Source organism: Sorex fumeus, unplaced genomic scaffold, assembly GCF_029834395.1.
Source record: "Sorex fumeus unplaced genomic scaffold, SorFum_2.1 ptg000047l, whole genome shotgun sequence".
Lineage (NCBI taxonomy): Eukaryota > Metazoa > Chordata > Mammalia > Eulipotyphla > Soricidae > Sorex > Sorex fumeus.
The window spans coordinates 43,038,313-43,058,905 of record NW_026606104.1 but is presented as its reverse complement, the minus strand read 5'-3'; the positions used below and the strand labels follow the sequence as shown (position 1 = coordinate 43,058,905).

At 46.0% G+C, this 20,593-nt stretch overlaps 1 protein-coding gene across 4 annotated transcripts; it reads right to left on the bottom strand.

The window, feature by feature from the left end:
* Nucleotides 1-1,796: 1,796 nt before the first annotated feature.
* On the bottom strand, nucleotides 1,797-17,200 carry PIGV (phosphatidylinositol glycan anchor biosynthesis class V). Of its 4 annotated transcripts, none has more exons than XM_056123212.1 (5): nucleotides 16,939-17,200; nucleotides 16,716-16,810; nucleotides 13,233-13,367; nucleotides 5,819-6,940; nucleotides 1,797-2,476 (listed from the first exon to the last, which is right to left on the bottom strand). In XM_056123212.1, exons 3-5 carry the CDS (start codon nucleotides 13,311-13,313, stop codon nucleotides 2,195-2,197), a joined length of 1,485 nt encoding a protein of 494 aa, XP_055979187.1. In that variant the 5' UTR covers nucleotides 13,314-13,367; nucleotides 16,716-16,810; nucleotides 16,939-17,200; the 3' UTR covers nucleotides 1,797-2,194. The 4 variants fall into 4 exon arrangements, with proteins under 4 accessions (XP_055979187.1, XP_055979188.1, XP_055979186.1 ...); XM_056123213.1 differs by having other exon boundaries at nucleotides 17,064-17,184; XM_056123211.1 differs by having other exon boundaries at nucleotides 16,716-17,200.
* Between the last annotated feature and the right edge of the window lie 3,393 nt (nucleotides 17,201-20,593).

Genomic DNA, 20,593 nt, shown 5'->3' with positions numbered 1-20,593 from the left:
TACTTTTATTCAACCTTGTGCTTATCTACAATTTATCAACTTATACTACCATGGCTCCTCTACCAACCAAGCAAGCACAGACACTGAAAGAAGGGCATGAAAACTAGTCACCAATTTGACCATTCAGCTGCCTAGAACAGGTTTACTTATGTAGGACAAAGACCCTTATTTGCCAGGCATATTGTTTTCTTTCAGTCAAAGGAAAGGTCGTCTTTCTCCCTCCCTCCTTCCTTCTTTTTTTCTAAATAAGGGGTGATCTTTGTTCTGCTCTCAGTAATCCCTCCTGACAGGTTCAGAAGTATAGGGGACCACATGGGATGCAGGGGATTGAACCCAGGTCAGCCTCATGCAAAGCAAAATGCCCCAACCCGCTGTACTATCTCTCTGGCCCAAGGAAAGGTAATTTTTCACTTCTCAATGTTGGAGTGGCACAGAGGAGTTTCTTCAAACTGCTGAAAAGTAGGAAACTGGGTATTTCTTCCTAAAATCACACATTAGAACCCCTCCTTGTGTTTCAGTTGGAATAATTCTACTGATAAAACATCTCTTAAAGATCTTGGGGTTGGAGCGATAGTACAGAGCATAGGGTGTTTGCCTTCCATGTGGCTACCTGGGTTCAATCTTTGGTATACTATATGGTCCCCTGAGCACTACCAGGTGTGACTCCCGAGTGCAAGCCAGGACTAAACCCTGATCGCTGCTGGGTGTGACCCCCAACCCCAAAACAACAATAACAACAAAAACAACAAAAACCAGCTCTTAATGGTTAAAGAGAGTACAGTGGGTAAGGCACTTGCTCTTCATATGGCTGATCCCAGTTCAATCTCCACATCTATATACGGTCCACCAAGCACTGCCAGAAGTGGCCCTTGAGCAAAGCCAGATGTTTGGGGTGGAAGATCCCCAAGGAAAAATATTTTATGGCTCAAAGGGAGCTGCAATAGATTATTTGGTTCATCACAATTTTTCTCGCACCAGATAAGGGAAGAGACCTAACGTTAAGCATTTTACTGTTATACTTCTGTGGTTCCTAATTTGGGGCTTTTGGGTCACACTCAGAGGTGTTTAAGGGCTATTTATGGATCTGTGCTCAGGACTGATCCCTGAAAGTTCATGTACAGTACTGAGGATAGAACTAGCAATGGCTTCATTGTAAGACAAATACCTTAACACATGTACTATCTCTCTGGCTCTGGACTATGTTTAGGAAGGAAAGTCATTGAATGTGTAAAAAAAAAAAAATTAAATTTTCATAAATTTGAAAGCTTTCTCATATATAATAAACAAATAAAAGAAACAAATTATTGAAAAATCATGATTAACAGTTCCATTTTGAAAAGATGGTTCCACTTCATTTACTACAGCGACTGGGGTCGCCACCTACTACTAGTCTGTTAGCCTATAGCCTTTAAGGAAATTTACATTTTCCATCTAAATAATTTACCTCTGGGTCTGGAGGAACAGTAGAGTCAGTAGGGTACTTGCCTGCATGAGGTCAACCAGGGTTCAATCCCTGGCACCACAGATGGTCCCCCGAGCACCGCCAGGAGTGATCCCTGAGTGCAAAGTCAGGACTAAAACCTTAACACTGCCACGTGTGGCCCCAAAACAAACAAAAAAAATTTACCTCTAAATTTATATATGACTCAGTGGTATACGCAATACTTGGTTGATAAGACAAATCCAGGTATTCTTCAGACTTGGAAAAATACTTTTTTACTACTCTCGAATTTTGAGTATCAGGATTCTCCAGTGGCTCACAGTCCTTCAATTTTTTTTTTTTTTTGCTGGGGAAGAGGGTCTTTCCAAGCAGTGCTTGGGGCAAAAGCCCTAATGCACACACACCCTGCCCTCCACGATACTCAGTCAACCAGGCCAAACAATGAGATGTTGGAAGTCTGGCAATGACTGTTCAGGCCCAGCTGTACTGAGGATCACCAAGGCTACACTCAGTGGTTCCTGGGGGTAGTATTGTAGATGAAACTCAGGACAGTACACATGTAAGGCATGTGTGTGTCCTGACCCCTGAGTTAATTCAATTATTTATCCCACTCTTAATTAACCTACAAAGGTGGTGGGAAGGTTTTAATGGACAGAGTAGAGGTCCCAGGGTGGTACACAGAGGCTCCGTGTATATTTGTATGTTTGGACCCTGGATTAAGTCTTTTTTAAACCTGTCTTCTAAAACTCCAGGTCACGTCCAAGGTAAAAAGTTGCAATGCAGAATTAGTCCCAGGAACCAGTAAGCCAGGAAGTAGCCTAGAATGCATCGTGTGACTAGAGAACAGGTTTTCCAGTTGTACAAAAGTCCCATGATAGAATTTCTGGTGACCTTTTGTTCTGGTGGGGAGTCCCTGGCAAAAGGCTTCCAAGGCATGGTCTCTAGGGATTTCAGCAGTGGTTCTTGATCCTGGAGCAAGTGAGCTGGAAACCAGTATACGATAGGAGTGGAGGAGCCCAAAAACCTGGTGAGAACCTGGAAATAAAAGGGGGTAGGGGAGGTCCACAGATTATTGCAATGCCACAGCATCAAATGCAATGTCACAGCATTTAATTGGGCCAGCTTAAGGATTTCCTGCTGCTGAGCGCACTATATCCCCAAACTAGAAACTTATTACACTGGAAAAGAAATTCAACAGAAACCAAGCCAGAAGACTTCAATGTTACAAATAAATACAGTAACTCACTACCCCAAACCCGCCAATTTATACTAACACTGATGGGATCGAATTTTAGCCCAGGGTCTGGTCTTTAAACTGAAGGCGGTGAGGGCAGCTTTGGGAACTTGAAGTAACTCCCTCATCTCATTGGTATGGCAAAGCAGAGAAAAAAGGGCCAAGAGATCATGTGGCTAAACATTTTCCCTCCTCAGATAATCAAAGCCAAGTTTCCAATTGGTCTCCTTCATCTAACCTGCAAACTCCAAGTTTTGCTGGCACTCTCTCTACTGGCTAATCCAGCTACAAACACAAAATGTTACTTTCTATTTCCCCTGTGCCTTTTATTGATACAGCTCAGAAAACTTTATAAACAGCCATTGTGGGACTCCAAGAGGCAGAAACTGTTAAGAAATGGCTAGCAAGGGGACAAAAAGGCCTCCTTGAGGTTATGCTGAGACTGGGACCACTGCCAGGAACAACAACAAAAAAATCAAGGATATGATTAAATCCTTCCTATTCCTCTCTATTCCCACCACCACCCAAACACTGCATAAGACATATCTGAAAACTGAACACCTGCTAGAGTTCAGAATACCTCAAAAGCCAACATTCAAGTAGACCTTCTGGGTGTAACTGTATATTAGGGAAAGACCAGGAATTATCCTCTGTGCTTATTTCTATATCTTTCTGTTTCGGGGGCCAAACCCTCTGGTGCTAGGGAGCAGATGTGTGATGCTGAAGGGACAAAGATCAAACCTGGGGCTCCTGTATGCAGAACTTGTACTCTAGTCCTTTGAGATATCTCCCTGGTACCTTATTCCTGTATCTTTCGCTTGTTTATTTTTTGGCCATACTCAGAGATGCTCCTGGCAGTGCTTGGATGACCATATGGGATGTCAGGGAACCTAGGTCAGCTGTGTGCAAGGCAAGTGCCCTTACTCGCACTGTGTGATTGCTATAGCCCATTATCTTAAGTCAAATCTCTTCATTTCACAATTCTCAGGACTTTGTACATATCCTGTTTGTCCAGAATATTAGTTCTCTGCTTCTGAATTCCTTAATCGCTTCAGGATCCAATTTCAGTAAGATGCCTTCCTTAACTCTGTCAGGACTTTTCCCCCTCTAAGTTTCTGCAGTACTTTATCTCAAAATAGCAACACCTTTTTCATTCCATTGTATTACTTTTCATTTTTTTGGGGGTGCTCATGATCAAATCCAGGAGTTCACACATGTAAGACATATACTCTACCACTGAGCTACATTTGCATACCTCACTATACAGTTATCTAATCCGTTAAATATCTGTCTCCCCATTTCTCCCATGAGACCCATCACTTGATCACTTGACTTCCCGTTAATCATCAATTTGCTTGAGCGGGCACCAGTAACGTCTTCATTTGTCCCTGTCACGTGGTAGTGTAGCCCAATGGCGTATGTTTGTTCTAGGAACACGAAGAGCCTCAAACAGATTGTTCAGGGTCTTGACGAAGAAGTCTGACCATCTGGTAGGTGGGCGGCCACGCAGTCTTTTGACGTCCCGTGGAATCCAGTTGGTAATGGCTCTAGTCCAGTAGTCGTCTCCAAATCTCATTACGTGTCCAGCCCATCTGATTTCAACGCCTTGGCAAATGAGACAGTGTCCGATTCTTGACCTTCGACAGAGACTGGAACTCCAGACTCTTTCTCTCATTTGAGTGAAACATGATATCCCAAGCACAGCTCTTTTGATTACTCTTTGGGAGACCCAAATAGCATTCTCATCCTGTTTTTGTAGGGCCCAGGTCTCTGAGGCGTATGTTAATGCAGGAAGAACAGTGGGATCGAAGAGATATGCCTGGAGCCAGAGGTTCTTTGTCCTCTTAGCTATTTCTTCCACGCTCTTGAAGGCATTCCAAGCTGCTCTCTTCCTCCTGCGCAACTCAGGTGCCAGGTCATCTGTCATGTGGACTTCTCGACCTAGGTACACATAACTGGTGCATTCGGAGATGTTTGTCCCATTGAGAGTGAATGGAATGTCAGGAATGAGACCGTTTCTCATAAACATTGTCTTCGTAAGATTTAGCTATAGTCCGACCTTTCCACACTCATGGTTGAAGTTAGCCAGCATTTGTGCCGCGTGGCTAATGTTTGGTGTTATTAGAACGATGTCATCAGCAAAGCGGAGGTGGTATAGTTGCCGACCGTCTATCTTCACTCCCGTTCCTTCTCATTCCAGTCGTCACATGATGTTCTCGAGGGTGGCACTGAAGAGTTTCGGTGAAATGGTATCACCCTGCCGAATCCCTCTCTTGACATGATCAATTCTTTGTAGAATGGTGAGATCCTGGTAGTGAATCCGTAATACAGCTCATGGAGGATCCTGATGTATTGAGTTTGAATGCCTTGACTGGCTAGGGCTTCAATGACTGCTTCTGTCTCAACAGAATCAAAGGCCTTCTTTAAATCAATGAACGTTAGACAGAGCGGCATCTTGAACTCCCGAGAAACCTCAATGAGCTTGGTTATCATGTGGATATGGCTGATCGTGCTGAATCCTTTTCAAAAACTGGCTTGCTCACATGGTTGTCCTTCATCTAGTGTTCTGCCAATACTATTCAGGATGACTCGAGTGAACAGCTTGAGACCCATAGGGAAGTAATATTAAATACTTTTTGGGTTATTTTGGGGCCACACTTGGAGGTGCAAGGGACCTATTCTCATTCAATGGCTACTAATGGTGTTAGGGGGAATCCATGCAGAGTCAGGAATTGATCAGGACTCCCAGGTGCAACGCATGTCCATCAGCCCATGCAATCTCACTTTTTGTTTTGGGGACACACCCAGCTGGGCTCAAGGGTTAACTCCTAACTGCACTGAGGGATCACTCTAGCCAGGGCTCAGAGGACTGGATGTACTACTGGGGATGGAACCTGGGCTGGCTGTGCGTTAGGCAAATGCCTTACCCAATTGGTTTTCTCTCTGGCACCACAATCTTATCTTATTTTGTTCTATCCTTATTATATAGTTCACCCCAAGGTTCTAGCACAAAAAGAGACCCCAAATAATTATCAAATAAATGAATTAGGTACAGATTACTCAAATGAAAGAAGTTAGCTATCATTTCTGTCTCTGACCAACTATTTGCTTAAATTTACACCCTAATCCCAGATCTACCTCACCTGAACATGCATGCACAAACTGCCAAATAGCAGCAGAGCTGCTGCATGGACGATGTACACAAACACTCCAGGACTGAGGAATCCAGGATGAGACTTCTCTAGAGTCTTAGTGATCTTGCTCCTTCTCATCCCAAGTGTAAGGCAAAGCCAAGGATGGGCAGTTACAAAGGTCCAAGTAGCCCAGGCAACTAGCACAGCTACTGGGGTAGCCAGTAAAAAGTTGGGTACCTGCTTGAGCTCATAGTATTTTAGAAAACCAACATTCCAGTAGATATCCTGAATGTAGCTGTATATTAGAGGAAGGTCCCAGGAGCACCAAGGCGGCTCTTCTCCATTGGTGATTCTGTAGCCCTTGTCCAGAGCTAACTGTAGTAAGGGCTGAGGAATAGGGCGGGCTGAGCCTGGCAGACAGAACTGGGTAAAGGCATAATACTGAAAGAGGACAAAAGGAAGTCCAAGTGTGAGCAATGAAAGGAAGACAGAGCCCATCAGCTTTAAGAGCTCTCTCACAGGATTTAGCACCATGAGAGAAGAGAAAAAGCTTCGGCACTGAGAATGCATGAGAAAACCAATGTTAACCAGTCCATTGGAGCGAACACCAGCAGCAAGAGCAAAGAGGAGCCCACTGGTCCAGCTTCTACCCCTCTCCAGCTGCCCCATGGCACTGAATGTCAGGAGGGCAAACAAAGCTTCTGAGTAACCAGCAGTCAGAAAGACATTGGCAGGACTGAGGCAGAAGAGCAATGCTCCATGAAAAGCCTGCCGAGGACAGTGTAAAACCAAACAACCCAGGTCATGAAGTGCGACTGTGGCCAGAACTGAGAACAAGGAATTGAGCAATGCTACTGAGATCAACAGGCAACTCCGTAGGTTCAGTAACCCCCACAGGGGTCGCAACAGTTCAGTCCCCACCAAGAGGACCAGAGGGAAACCAGGGAAGAAGGCAAAGTTGTGCTCATACAGGTAGCCATGTTCGGCAATGAACAAAAAGTGTTCAGCATCCCAGTGAGAGAGGCCACCCAGCAGAAATTCCACAATTTGGTCCAGAGGGCCTGAGGTGGTGAGGCGAGGAGGAGAGAAGGCTTCTGCATGATGATCTGGGATGATGGCATTGAAGAGAGCCTGTGGGATGAAGGAAAACTAGGATTTTGATTGAACAATTTTAAGAAAGTATTTCCACTTAATAAAAATACAGAAACAGGTGGGGAGGGGGTAGGGAAACAGGACTTCATTTTTGTTAGGTTTGAGTTGGACATTCTAATATAGGCATCAGCTTAGAAATGAGATATGACTCTATGGGAAAGAAGAGCCATCAGATGTGAAGATATAAATTAAGAGTCTGAAGTGGATGGGCAGTCAATTTAAAGGTATGAGACTGAGCTAAAGCGACAGTACAGTGGGTAGGGCTCTTGACTTGCATGGGGCTGACCGCGTACAATCCCTGGCATCCCATATGGTTCCCTGCACAACATCAGGAGTAATTCCTGAGTGCAGAGCCAGGAGTAACCCCTGAGCATCACCAGGCGTGACCCAAAAAGCAAAAATAAATAATAAAAAAAAGGTGTGAGACTAAACAAAATTATCCATGAAGGAAGTGTAGCTAGAGAAAGAAGAAATCTTAGGACTGGGCCCTGAACACATTAACCTTTAGCAGTATGAAAGAGGGAAAGGATCCAACAAAGAAAATAAAGAAGCAATTTTTAGCCGGATAGGGGGAAACCAGGAAACTGTGCTGAAAAATAAAATAAAGAAGAGGATCCTGAGAGACAGTACAGGAGTTAAGGTACTTACCTTGCATGTGGCCAGCTTCAGTTTAAACCTTGGCACTGAATATGGTTCCCTAAACATCCCTCATGGTCACTCCTGAACATAGATATAGAAATAACACCTGAGCACTATAGGGTATGTGAGGGAGGTGGAGACAGAGAAAAAGGGTCGGGGGAAAGAGGGTAAGGGAGAGAGACAGAGAGAGAGACAGAGACAGAGAGAGACGGTGACAGAGATACTGATTCTGTTCAATACTGCTTATAGGTAAAACAAGATGATTGAAACTGACCATTGGATTTAGTATGTAAAGGTCAATGGTAACTTTGACAGGAGCTGTGAAGGCACAAAGAGTGTATGCAGACTGAGCTCAGTAGAGAAGGATAAGAGAAGGAAGACAATATAGAGACTACCTGTTTTTGTTTTGTTTTTGGACTACACTTGGCAGTGCTCAAGGGTTACTCCTGGTTCTGCACTCAGGAATTACTTCTGGCCTGTTAGGGGGGCCATATGGGATGCTGGGGATTGAACCCAGGTTGGTCAAATGCAAAGCAAATGCTCTACCCGCTGTACTATTGCTCCAGATCCAAGACAACTATTTACACAAGTTTTGCCACAAAGAGGAAAAGAGGAAGTGGGTAAGAGGTAACCAATAATGCAGGATCAAGAGAAATATCTTTTTTTCCCCAATGTTGGGGTACTTACAAATACAAGGCAAATACTCTACCACTGAGCTATATCCCTGGCCCCAAATTTTGATTTTTTTAATGGGGGAAGATAAATATTTGCTAATGAAAATAATCATAAAAAGGAAATCCTGAAATATTCAGGAGAGGGAACAATTATTTAGCAGGTGAAAGGATAGTATCTACTACAGAGGTAAAGGAGCTAGCTCAGAGATGAGTATAGACAGTTCACACATTCAGTTTGAGGAGCAGATGCAGACGTAATATGCTGATGGATGGAGTGGGACATGTGGGAGGCTGCTTCTGACCATTACTTTTCTGAATTTTCACTAAAGAATGCAAGCTGAAAAAAAGGTGTTTGAGGTAAGAAAAAGGAAGATGTATAAAAGATCAGTAGGTCACAGGCAAAACTGAGGCAGTGTGAGACCCTGTGTTTAATTACCAGTATTACAAAAATAAGTTATCTATGATCTAATTCATGAAATAGGGTATGCACTAGAATCACCTGGGGAGTTTAAAAATACAGATGAATTGGGCCAAAGAAATAGTACAGAGGGTAGAGTATTTACTTGCCTTGTACTGTACTTAGCTGACCCGGGTTTAATCCCCAGCATTGCAGTATGGTCCTCTAGCACTATCAGGAGTGAACTCTGAGTAGAGAGCCAGGAGTAAGCCTTGAGCACTGACAGATGTAGGAAAAGAGGAGGAGGAGGAGGAAGAGGAGGAGGAGGAGGATGCAAAGGAGGAGGATGGGGAGGAGGAGGAGGAAGAGGAAGAGGAGGAGGAGGAGGAGGTTGGAGGAAGAGCAGCAGCAAAGCAAATGCTCTACCTGCTGTACTATTGCAGGAAGAGGAGGAGGAGGAGGAGGAGTAAAACAAATGCTCTACCCACTGTACTATTGCTGGAGGAGGAGGAAGAGGAGGAGGAGGAGGAGCAAAATAAATGCTCTACCCACTGTACTATTGCTGGTGGAGGAGGAAGAGGAGGAGGAGGAGGAGCAAAATAAATGCTCTACCCACTGTACTATTGCTGGAGGAGGAGGAAGAGGAGGAAGAGGAGGAGGAAGAGGAGAAGGAGGAGGAGGAGGAGGAGGAGGAGGAGGAGCAAAGCAAATGCTCTACCTGCTGTACTATTGCTGGAGGAGGAGGAGGAGGAAGAGGAGGAGGAGGAGGAGGAAGAGGAGGAAGAGGAGGAAGAGGAGGAGGAGGAGAAAAGTACATGGAACTGATGCTATGACACAGGCGAGGGATAGTAAAATGATGTAGAATCAATTAATTCTAAGTCCTGAATATATAGAAGACATATAGAGGGAATGAGTTGAGAAGATAGGATACCCGAAAGATGCATCTTCTATTATCACTGAAACCATCAAGAAATCAACATTATGGGGCTGGAGAGATAGCACAGCGGGTCGGGCGCTTGCCTTGCACGAGATCAACCCGGGTTCGATTCCCAGCATCCCATATGGTACACTGAGCAACTCCAGGAGTAATTCCTGAGTGCATGAGCCAGGAGTAACTCCTGTGCAAAGCTGGGCATGACCCAAAAAGGAAAAAAAAAAAGAAGTCAACAATAGTGTTAGGAAGAGTATCAATTTATCAGTAACTCAAGTCTTCAATAAAAAAAAAAAACCACTTGGGCTGGAGTGACAGCACAGCGGACAGCGGGTAAGGCGTTTGCCTCACATGCGGCCAACACGGGTTTGATTCCCAACATCCCATATGGTCCCCCGAGCACTGCCAGGAGTTATTCCTGAGTGCATAAGCCAGGAGTAACCCCCATGCATTGCCGGGCGTGACCCAAAAAGCAAAGCAAACAAACAAACAAGCAAACAAAAAACACAGTACAGTGAATAAGGAACTTTCCTTGTATATGGCATGTGACCGACTTGGGTTCACTCTCTGGTATACTATATGGTTCCCTGAGCCTGTCAGGAGTGATTCTTCAGTGCAGAGCCAGGAGTAATCCCTGAGCAACAGAGTTAGCCCCCCCACCCACCCAAACAAACCAAACTAAAACCCAAACCCAAAATAAAAACAAAATGGGAGGGCTGGAGTGATAGCACAGCGGGTAGGGTGTTTGCCTTGCACGCAGCCGACCCGGGTTCAATTCCCAGCATCCCATATGGTCCCCCGAGCACCGCCAGGAGTAATTCCTGAGTGCATGAGCCAGGAATAACCCCTGTGCATCGCCGGGTGTGACCCAAAAAGCAAAAAAAAAAAAAAAAAAAAAAAAAAAAAAAAAAGGGACAGAACAGAGCCATAGTATGGGGGTTAAAGCACTTGCCTTGATGTGGCAATCCTGCTTTGGTCCACTGCACCATACACGGTCCCCCTAGAACCATCAAGAGTGACCCCTGAGTAGACAGCCAAAAGTAAGTCTTAAGTACTACCAGGAGTGATCCAAAACAAAAAACAGTCCTCAAGGAATGAATTTCAATAACAGAAAATAGCGAACATAATTTCACTGGTGATATAATATGATGGTACCAACTCTTAAGATTGGAAGTCAGGGGTAGAAGTAGAGGAAGAAATAATGAAATAGCGTTGTAAGGTACCTTTTTTATTTCATTAGATTGTCAACTGCTTGAAGAAGACTATCATTTTGTATACCCAACATCTTTTCATAGCACAGTTCTTGGACTAGATAATAAAATAAAATTTCAGTGGCTGAGTGAACAAACTTTTTTTTTTGCAGAGGAAACATACTTGTTTTTAAATTATCACAAGAACTAGAACCCATTATCCTGATTTCCTAACACAGATGTTGATTCACATACTGGTCTATTGGTTCTGTCAATCACTCCATTGATGCTAGCTCAAAACCATGCTGTTTTGTGTGTATGTGAACACATGTGCACACCTGGCCATGCTTAGGACTTACCCTGGCTCTGTGCTCAGGGATCACTCCTGGTGGTGCTCAGGGAACCTATGATAGCAGGGAATCACATTGGGGTAGACTTATGTAAGGCAAGCCTTAACCCCTGGACTATCTTTCTAGTTCTATAAACCTATATATTTTTAAATTGATTTTTTTTTTTTGGTTTGTTTTGGGGCCATGCTCAGCTGTGGTCAGGGCTTATTCCTGGCTCTGTGCTCGAGAATCAATCCTAGCAGGACTCAGGGGACTGCGCACAGTACCAGGGGTGGAATCTGGGTTAGCCTATTCCTGTACTATATCCTCAAACCAAATATAACCCTATTTTATTTTGTTTTATTTATTTATTTATTTATTTGCATTTTGGGTCACAGCCGGTGATGCACAGGGGTTACTCCTGACTCATGCACTCAGAAATTACTCTTGGCGGTGCTCAGGGGACCATATGGGATGCTGGGAATTAAACCCGGGTCGGCAGCATGCAAGCCCTACCCACTGTGCTATTGCTCCAGCCCTGAATATAACCCTATTTTAAAGGCTCTTTCTCTTGACCAGTTACTTTATCAGGGGGAGGGTGATCTCCTAAGCAGTGTTCAGGAGGTCTACTCACTCTTCCAAGTGATTCACAGCAAACTAGGCCAGTGGATCAATACATGGGCTTGAGGATACAGTGCTGCTTGGGCCTGGCAATACTGGAAATTATTCCCAAACCACCCCACTGCTATGTAGGAACCTCTAAGGTGGTGGTGACACCTACTTCCAGGTGCTACATCTCTTTCTGGGATGGGCTCAAGGGCCACACCAGATGATGCTCAGGAAGCTACATGATACCAGAGATGATTAGGGTTGACTATAGGCAAGACAAACACCTTAATCCCTTGTACACTCTCTCTAGTTCCTAGGCGACTTCTTTTTTTAATTTACTTTTTAATTTTTAAAATCTTTTTCATCATGCCACTTCAAACAGGTAAAGAATAAAGAGAGAAGTTTCTGTCACAGATAATAGTCTCCAAGTTGAAACACTTTTAACCTGATACCCAGCAAAAACTGGCAGACCTCAGGTAGTGCTGGCAGGAGAAAAGGAAAGGTTCCCACAAAGGAACCAAATATAAACCTCAGAAAATTTTGCTTTCATAAAAGGTGCATAGAATTTTGGTAAGATTCCTTAGGATGGTGATTACATTCAATAGTACATACTGATGAAACTACTAAGCACTGGACACTACTAGACACAAAATATAATTTGTATAGCACGGTAGCACTGTAATCCCATTGTTCATCAATTTGCTTGAGCAGGAACCAGTAACATGTCCATTGTGAGACTTGTTACTGTTTTTGGCATACTGAATACACCACCGGGAACTTGCCAGGCTCTGCTGTGCGGGCAGGATACTCTCGGTAGCTTGCCGGGCTCTCCGAGAGGGACGGAGGAATCCAACCTGGGTTGGCTGTGTGCAAGGCAAACGCCCTACCTGCTGTGCTATCCCTCCAGCCCATAATTTGTATATGTGAGAAATTTGATAAAATATGTTATCAAGAGAAATATTGGAGAGGGCAGTAAGCTGCAAAAGGGAAAATGCATTATGAGGGTTGTGTGTAGGTAAAGCAGTCAGAAGAGACACCCAAGAAATGTAGATATTACATACAAAAAGAATACACAGCTAGTCTCAGGGTTGTGCCACCTCTCTCCCACTCAACTGACAAAATATTCAGTTTCCTGGGAGAGGGAGCCAGGACAAATCTTTGCACTTTGGACATCGCGACATCTTTGACTACAGAACATTATGATCTATAGGAACGACTACTAGCGCGTAAGTTAGAACGGTGTGATCTGATTCTGTCCATTCCCTAAACTGCTATGTTACCATGGGGAAATAATTTAACCCTTCTGGTTCTCTGCTGCTGATTATATAAAAGATGAGATTAACAGATCACTTCTAAGTGTCCTGTCCACTTTTCAGTTACAAAATCTACATCTCTATAAAAGTGTACACTTGGGAGAGGGAAAGAGATGGTATTATTGTTAGCACCTAGACTTGTCATGTGGCAATGATACACATGTTTAGGACAAAGGATTAAATACTGACCTGTAATACCAGAGTCAGGATACGGCAGCTGATCGCAAACCTCAGCACTTCTTTCTGGGATGGTTTCAGGGACCACATCATCCTCTCACCAGGAGTTCAGAGACACCATTACAAAGGTTGAACTCACTCAGGCTTCTAAATTCCAAAACCCAAAGAGAAAATGTCACATGAATGAAAAATAAATTCTTGAAAGCATTCAAATTCACAGCAGATTTTTTCCACTTTATTATGGCAAATCCACCTACCTGCTCAGATGAGGGAAAATCATTTTTTTGCTTTACTTTTGGGCCATACCCATTAGCACTCATGGCTCATTGCTTAAGAGTAGCTACCAGCAGTGGTCAGGAGACAAGGCACCGCCAAACCCTGGCCTTCTGCATGCACAGCTAGTACTCAGCCTATTGAAATACGTTCCTGGTCTAGGAAAAGCATCTTGGTTGCAGGTACAACCACTTAGCATCATTTTGAAGCACTGAATTCTCAAGGAAAAGTTCCACACAGGCAGCATAAAGTTGGAAAGCTAAATTCACAGGACATCTTTAAAAGCCTGTAATGGGGGGCCAGAGAGAAATGGCACAGTGAGTAGGGCACTTGTCTTGCACATAGCCTACCCAGGTTCAGTCATTAGCATCATATATGGTTCCCTGAGCTCTGCCAGAAGCCCTGAGCATCGCTGTGTTAGACAATGAATCTGTAATGGGGACTGGAGAGAGTATATGGGAACCACATGTACCTTGCATGCAGCTGATTTCTGGTGCCACATATGTCCCAAGTACTTCTAGCGGCTACTCCTGAGCACAGAGCCAGTAGCTCCTGAATACTGCTGGGTGTGTCTCAATGCCAACCCCCAAATTAAAAAATAAAAGCCTATCATATTGGTTCAGAATTGTGACTCAGTGGGTGCACTTACCTTGCGTATGTCGGGCACCACACTAAACCAACCTCCACGCTACCCCCCAAAATTGCCAGTGGTATGCTCCTTATGCAGGTACCCCAGACCTTAAAATTGAGGCAAGAATATAGTAGGTAGGGTGCATGACTTGCACATGACTAACCTGGGTTCAATTCCTGGTACCACATATGATCCTCTGAACCCACCAAGAGTGACACCTAAGCCCAGCATCAGGAATAAGCACTGAGCACAACTAGGTGCCCGCTGCCCCAAAAAACAAAACCAAAGACTAAAAGACTGGGATTCATCCTAGCTGTCACTCAAATTCTCATTTAGCCTTTCTGAACCTGTTTTTTGATTTGTTTTGCTTTTTGTTGTGATACTTGATGGTACTCAGGGTCTACTCCAGGTTAGTATCCAGGGTGCATGGTCAGGTGATAAAATCTGGGACTTCTACATGAAAAATATGCATTCCACTTCTGAGCCATTTCCTCAGTACTGATACCTCAATTTGTTTCTGGGTCACATCCACTGGTGATCAGGTCATTCCTGTAAAGGGAACCATGGTACTCAAAGAACAAACTAGGACTACCAAATGCAAAGCATATGCTCTAGTCCTTTGAACTAGCTTTTTGACACTTGAGCCTCAGTTGTTAATGCATAAAATGGGATCAGACTAGGTCTGGGGGATTGTGTGTATGTGTGTGTGTGGCTCCCAAGAAAAGCTCAGGAGGCCTAGAGGTCCCTCCTACAGGCTGGCAGTTCAATGCAAGGATCTGAGAATAATGTTCTGCTTGGGCCCTATTATGCAGGGATTATTCAGTCCATTTTAGTGGTGCTGGGGAGGGGCCTTCAGGACTGTTAGCCAGTGATGCCTGGGGGACCCAGTGGTGCCAGGGATTGAACCAGATTTAGCCACATGTAATGCCAACACTTTAACCCTTGTACAATCGCTCTGGTCCAGAATGAGACTATTTTGTCTCACCAAACTGTCATGATGGAGATAGGACTTACGTGTGAAAAAGTACTACCAAATCTATACTGAGGTTGTTTTATTCGCAGTGTGCCCTTTTCTTCTTGCCCAAAATAATAAACTAGGTCCCAAACCAGTGTCTAAAAGTGGGCACAGAACTGAATTGGAAGACCATAATGTCTACATATGCAGGTCAGCTCTTTCATGTGTGTTTGGCTGGTTTCTTAAATTAAGTGGAGAAGGAAAAGAAAACCACCACTCAGCAAGACTTCTGCCAGCTCATACTGCTAAAACAAACTTAGGGGGAAGACAGAGTCAACTACTAGAGAAGAAAACTGTCATTTCCCATCTCTTTCTTGGAATGGCAGCAATGTATAAACAATTTCAAGGCCATTCTAAGGCAAGGAATGCACTTTAAGGCTTAAAAAAAGAAGGAAGGAAAGAAAGGAAGAAAGAAAGAAAAAATAATTCCTTGGGCTAAGACAAGCAGTCATGGTTCCCACAATAGGTCAAAATGTCAGTCTGGGAAGCATCAGAGGAAGCTCACAGGTTTGGAGTGAAGAACTATTCTAAAGGGAAAGAAATATTTGAACAGAAATTAACAAGGAGGGCTAAATTACTCTTTCTTTTTTGGGGGGTCTACATCCTATGGTGCTTAGAGGTTACTCCTGGCTCTGCTCTGCTCTCTTCAGCCCCTACTTTCCTTTCTTATGTCTATTCTGTTTCAAACCTTTGAGTACCACTTGTTTTGGGAATCTTTGTTCATTTGACTGTGATAGTCACTCGTAACATTGTGCATGCCATCTTTATTACTAGTTTAAATTTGAGGGCAAGGCTTTGTCCATCTTACTTCAACTACACCCCCAGAGCCTAATATATAAATAAGCATATTTAAGTCTGTGCTCCCTTTTTTAGATTCCTCCGCCCCTCTCGGAGAGCCCAGCAAGCTACTGAGAGTATCTCGCCGGCAAAGCCTGGCAAGCTCCTCGTGGCATATTCAATATCTCAAAAACAGTAACAACAAGTCTCACAATTTGTTGTGAGACTTTATTGGTGCCTGCTCAAGCAAACCGATGAACAACAGAGGACAGTGCTACAGTACTACAGTGCTCTCTTTTTGAGCGGAGGTGGTAAGAACAGGTCACTGGCATGAACAGCTCATTGGCTCTGGATGAAAAAATATCTGATCCAAGTATTCCTCCCACCATATCTCACTCTAAGAGCAAGAGAACAAAATCAAGGAAGTCACAGAAAAATAAAATTTCTCAGGAAAAGGGGCGAGAATGGATAACAGAAACAGTACTCGTTCTTCAACACGAGGGGGCGACTGCTGCTTACTCATCAACCAGGAGCCTGGAGGAAGGGAGGGGCCACCCACGCCACACTGATTTGCTCATCAAAATTCAGTTCAAAGACAAGCTTCTGAAAACCCCTGAGAGCTGCGGTAGTTTGTGAATCCACCCAACATTTCCAACATCTGACTCGCTGAATTGAGAGAAATTCTAGAAACAGGCAGAGACAATCTCACAGTTAGGTTTCTTCGTCCTGGGGTGAATTCACTCTTCTTCCCTTCCCAGCCACATGCACAAGTCGGGCGACAGAAAAGCACGTAACCCACCTCGACCTCTTCGCCAGGTCTCCATTCTTCCTCTCCTGTCTCCAGAGTCAAACTCTAGCCTTAGAGACCACAGGGAACTTGCAGCCTACACCTACCTGACAATGAAATCAAGTAAAAATATAAAGGCAGTGAGTTTTTCCCCTCAGCTAATTGCCAACCTCCCTTCCCAGCCACCCCATTTGCGAAATCGAAATCACAGACTCTCTGAACCGGCAGAGCTTACAGTGCAATGAGTTTTACTCTATTTTTCCCGTGAGATAAATACGCTCCCAGTGAGATGAGTAATAAAAATCTCCCTGGTTTGAACTTCAGAGGTCTCATTAGACCCTGCGAGGCCACTGTAATTACCATCGCCATTTTATGGGTGTGGAAACTGAGGCTCACTAGGGTCAAGTGGCACACTCAAGGTTATACTTAGAATGTAACTCAGTTTGGCGCCTGGAACCTCGCGGTGCGCCCAGCACTCGGGGTGAGGTCAGAGGGGATGCGCGTACGGGACCCCCTAGTGCCTCCCAACTTGTCCCGTGTTTGTCCAGTGTGGGGCGCGCACTTGCTGGGCCCGCTCGGGGCATAGAGCGTCCTAGCTGACTGCGTGGGGCGGCTCTGAGAACTCGATTCTCTTCGGGTCTTTCGGGAATGTTGGGGATTTAAACCCTGGGCCACTGGGTAAAAACATCAACATCCTCGGCGGGATGGGCAAGTGGCTCTGAGCAGGGTCAACCGGGCCGCCTTCTGCCACCGGGGAAAAGTAGGAAGCCCCTTCCAGTCCAGGAGGGGATGGGGCGCCTCAATTCCCCAGAGGGGCCAAGGACCAGCGACAACTCGCGAGGGGGCCGGGGAGAGGAAGGGGGAGGCCCGGGCTAGGGCCGGAAGGCAGGGGAGGGCGGAAGGCGGTAAAGGAAGAGGCGGCACCGGGAGGCCGCTATGGCGGAGGGGCGTGGTTCCCCGCTTCTCAGCAGCCTCCAACTAATTTCCCCCCGTTTCCATTTGACGGCTTCCCTCCCTTCCCCCTCCCCCACCCCGCCCCCCGAGCTCCAGGGATCCCAAACTGGCGCCGGCTCCACAGCACCGGCCAGTCTCCACGTCCCAGGCGGGGTCCGAACCTCAATTCCTTCATCCGGGGCTCAGGGCAGCCCGCGCCTGCGCACTGGCGCCGTGGACGGTGGCCCCGCCCCGCTCCTGCCCAGACTCGGGGCTGCCCCGCCCCCTCCGCGGCGGCCATGTTGACTCCGGGCGAGCGGGCCAAGCCCCGCACACCCCGCGGACTCCGCGCCCTTCCGCCCTTGGTGACACCTGAAGAGTTCCCACTCGCGCCTCATGTTCCTGGTGCCCCGCTTGAAGTTCGCCCATCAGGGCTGCTGTCTCAGAGCCGGTGCTCTTGGCCCCAGTTCCACCGCACTAACAAACATTCACGGAGTTCCTGAGGTCCGCCCTGGCTCTGGGGATTGGGGGCTGCCCCGCGGCCTCTTCGCAGAAACCAGAGCCACACTCTACAGGCTGTCTGGCGACGACTCAGCTCGGGGTCTGGCACACAATAGAAGTTCTCTAAATAGAAAAAAAAAAGACGACTTGGGGTTTCTGTGGCAGCTGCACCCTACGCCCTGAGTGTGAAGAAAGTGGGGGATCCCCCTGACTTTCCCCTTGAGCTACCGCGGACCTTCTGTCCTCCTTACAGACCTTGGCCCCACCTCAAGTGGCTCCCGAGGTGGGGGAAGGAACCTGGAGAACTACCCCGGGTCTCCTTTCTCCTTCCTCTTTCAGGCCTGTTCTCCCCGTAGGGGGGCCCAGGGGAAGGGAGAAAAGCGGCAACTCCACGAAACTGTCTGTTAGGGAGGAGCGGCCAGTTGGTAGCCCCGTAACGGAAACTGTTAGAACAACTCTGCCCCCTCCGCAGAGGAAATAGATAGAAACCCGGCTCCGTTGGTGGATTTCTCGTTTCTCAGGATTCCAAAGCCGCCTGCGGTTTCGGTTATCGGCCGCCCCACGCAGCGAGGGTCGGGGTTCGCCCGGCCACAGCCCTGTGCGGAGGGAGGGGCTTATCTTGCGCCCCAGCTCCCCCGAGGGTGGGAACAAAGAGCGCAGCTATCTTGGGCAGAGTCCGCCCGCCCGCCCGCGTCGGTTGGGGAAGGGGCACCCTATCTTCTGATTCTTTCCAACTCCCCTCGACCTGGGGACCTCAGCCGCCCTTTAGCAGGTAGTGATGGGCGTGTGCTGGGTGAGCAGGGGAAAATGGAGTTTGAAAGACGGGTCCATGTTTTTTCAGAGACACGCACGTGTTAATTTGAGAGGCCTGAGTGAACCCGCAAGGCTTTGGAGCACAGTTTTGTTTTGTTTTGTTTTGTTTTTTGGGACACATCCGACCGTGCTGAGGACTTACTCCTGGCGGGTCTGGGGAGACCATCCGTGGTGCTGGGAGATGAACCCAGGTCATCCCTGGCCGAGTGCCCTGCTTGCTGCCTTGGGCTTTGGGAACACTCCTTACTGGGGTCTAAGGTTGTGGCTTGAATCTCTTGAAGACTACGAGGCTCCAAGCAGCTTTGTGTTTGCAAAGACTAAATGGAGACATGAACTGGTTCTGCTTTGTGAATTCACAAGGGAAAGAGACATTCATTTTTAACCATCCCCCTCTGTCCATGCTAATTTCCCTCAATAATCTGCTTGTGAAAAGGACAGGGGTCTCTTGTGACACATCAGTATGATTTCTAAAAGCTGAACTGTCTCCTTTTAAGAGAGAAAACTTTGTCTAGACCTTCAGCTCCACTTTCCTGCTATTTCTCCTTCCTTTCCTTCTCTGCTAAGCACCCCCGCCCCCTCCTTCCGCTTTGTTTCCTGTTTCATTTTCTGCCTCCTGCTCCATCAGGAAAACAAGAAAACTGAACCTAAGGCTCTCAAGCCTTTTGCTTGTCGAATGGAAGCTGACTAGGTGGATTAGGAGGGGGTTCTAGGTTGTGAAAAGGTAGAAGAAAAGGCAGCTTTCTCCTGGCTGCTTTTAGTCTACAGCTAAAATGGAGCCTGCATGTATGCAGGGAGCTGGCAGAGCAAGAAGCACTGTGGGAGTCAAGGAGACAGATGTACCCCAGGTCTCAAGACTCTCCAACCTTCCAGCCACCCCCATTAAGAAGCAAATAATCCATACTTACTACCAAGAAATGATTTATAATACAAATGCCCTACTTAAATAATGCTTTCTGGAATCCTAGATTTTTCAGCTTTCCTCCTTTTTGAACCCAACCTGACTTGGCTTGCTTTTTTTTTTTTTTTTTAGGTTTTTGGGCCATACTCAGTGGTGTTCAGGGCTTACTCCTGGCTCTGTGCTCAGGGATCATCCCTAAAGGGTTTGAGGGACCATATGTAATGTTGGGGATTGAACCCAGGGCAGCCATGTGCTACTGTACTCTATCTCCTGCCTCTTACTCTGTTCTTGTATCTCTTTCCTGAACACAGCACAAGCCCATCCGTTCGCCATCCTTTAGCTGTTTTCTTTCAGGAGTTGGCACCACCTGCCCATGACTTTTACTTGCTTCATTGTCTATTTCTTGTGGAATATAACCTCTGCAGGAGCAGGGGCCTTGTTCACCAAAGTATTACCAATCATTCAGAGCCATGCTTCCCTGAGTATACTTTGTGTATACTTAGTGAAAAGCTGGTGAATAGGTCATTTTGTTTAAACTGGTATCTTATTATTTAAAAAAATTGTTTGGCCATTCCTGATGATACTCAGACCTATTCCTGGCTCTGCACTAAGGGATCACTCCTGGCAGTTCTCAGGATTGAACATGGCAAGCACCCTACCCCCTGTATTAACTCTCCAGCCCCTAACCTGGTGTCTATCGACTTTTTTTTGTTTGTTTGTTGGGTTTGGGGCTAATATCTGATGG

What these genes read in the sequence shown, in the direction of transcription:
- PIGV (XM_056123211.1), bottom strand. Translation starts at nt 13,313, where the DNA reads ATGATGTGGTCCCTGAAACCATCCCAGAAAGAAGTGCTGAGGTTTGCG. An exon ending in TCCTGACTCTGGTATTACAG is followed by an intron (nt 6,941 to 13,232) that starts GTCAGTATTTAA and finishes TTCATCCCACAG; the next exon opens with GCTCTCTTCAATGCCATCAT. An exon ending in GTTTGTGCATGCATGTTCAG is followed by an intron (nt 2,477 to 5,818) that starts GTGAGGTAGATC and finishes TTTTATTTCCAG; the next exon opens with GTTCTCACCAGGTTTTTGGG.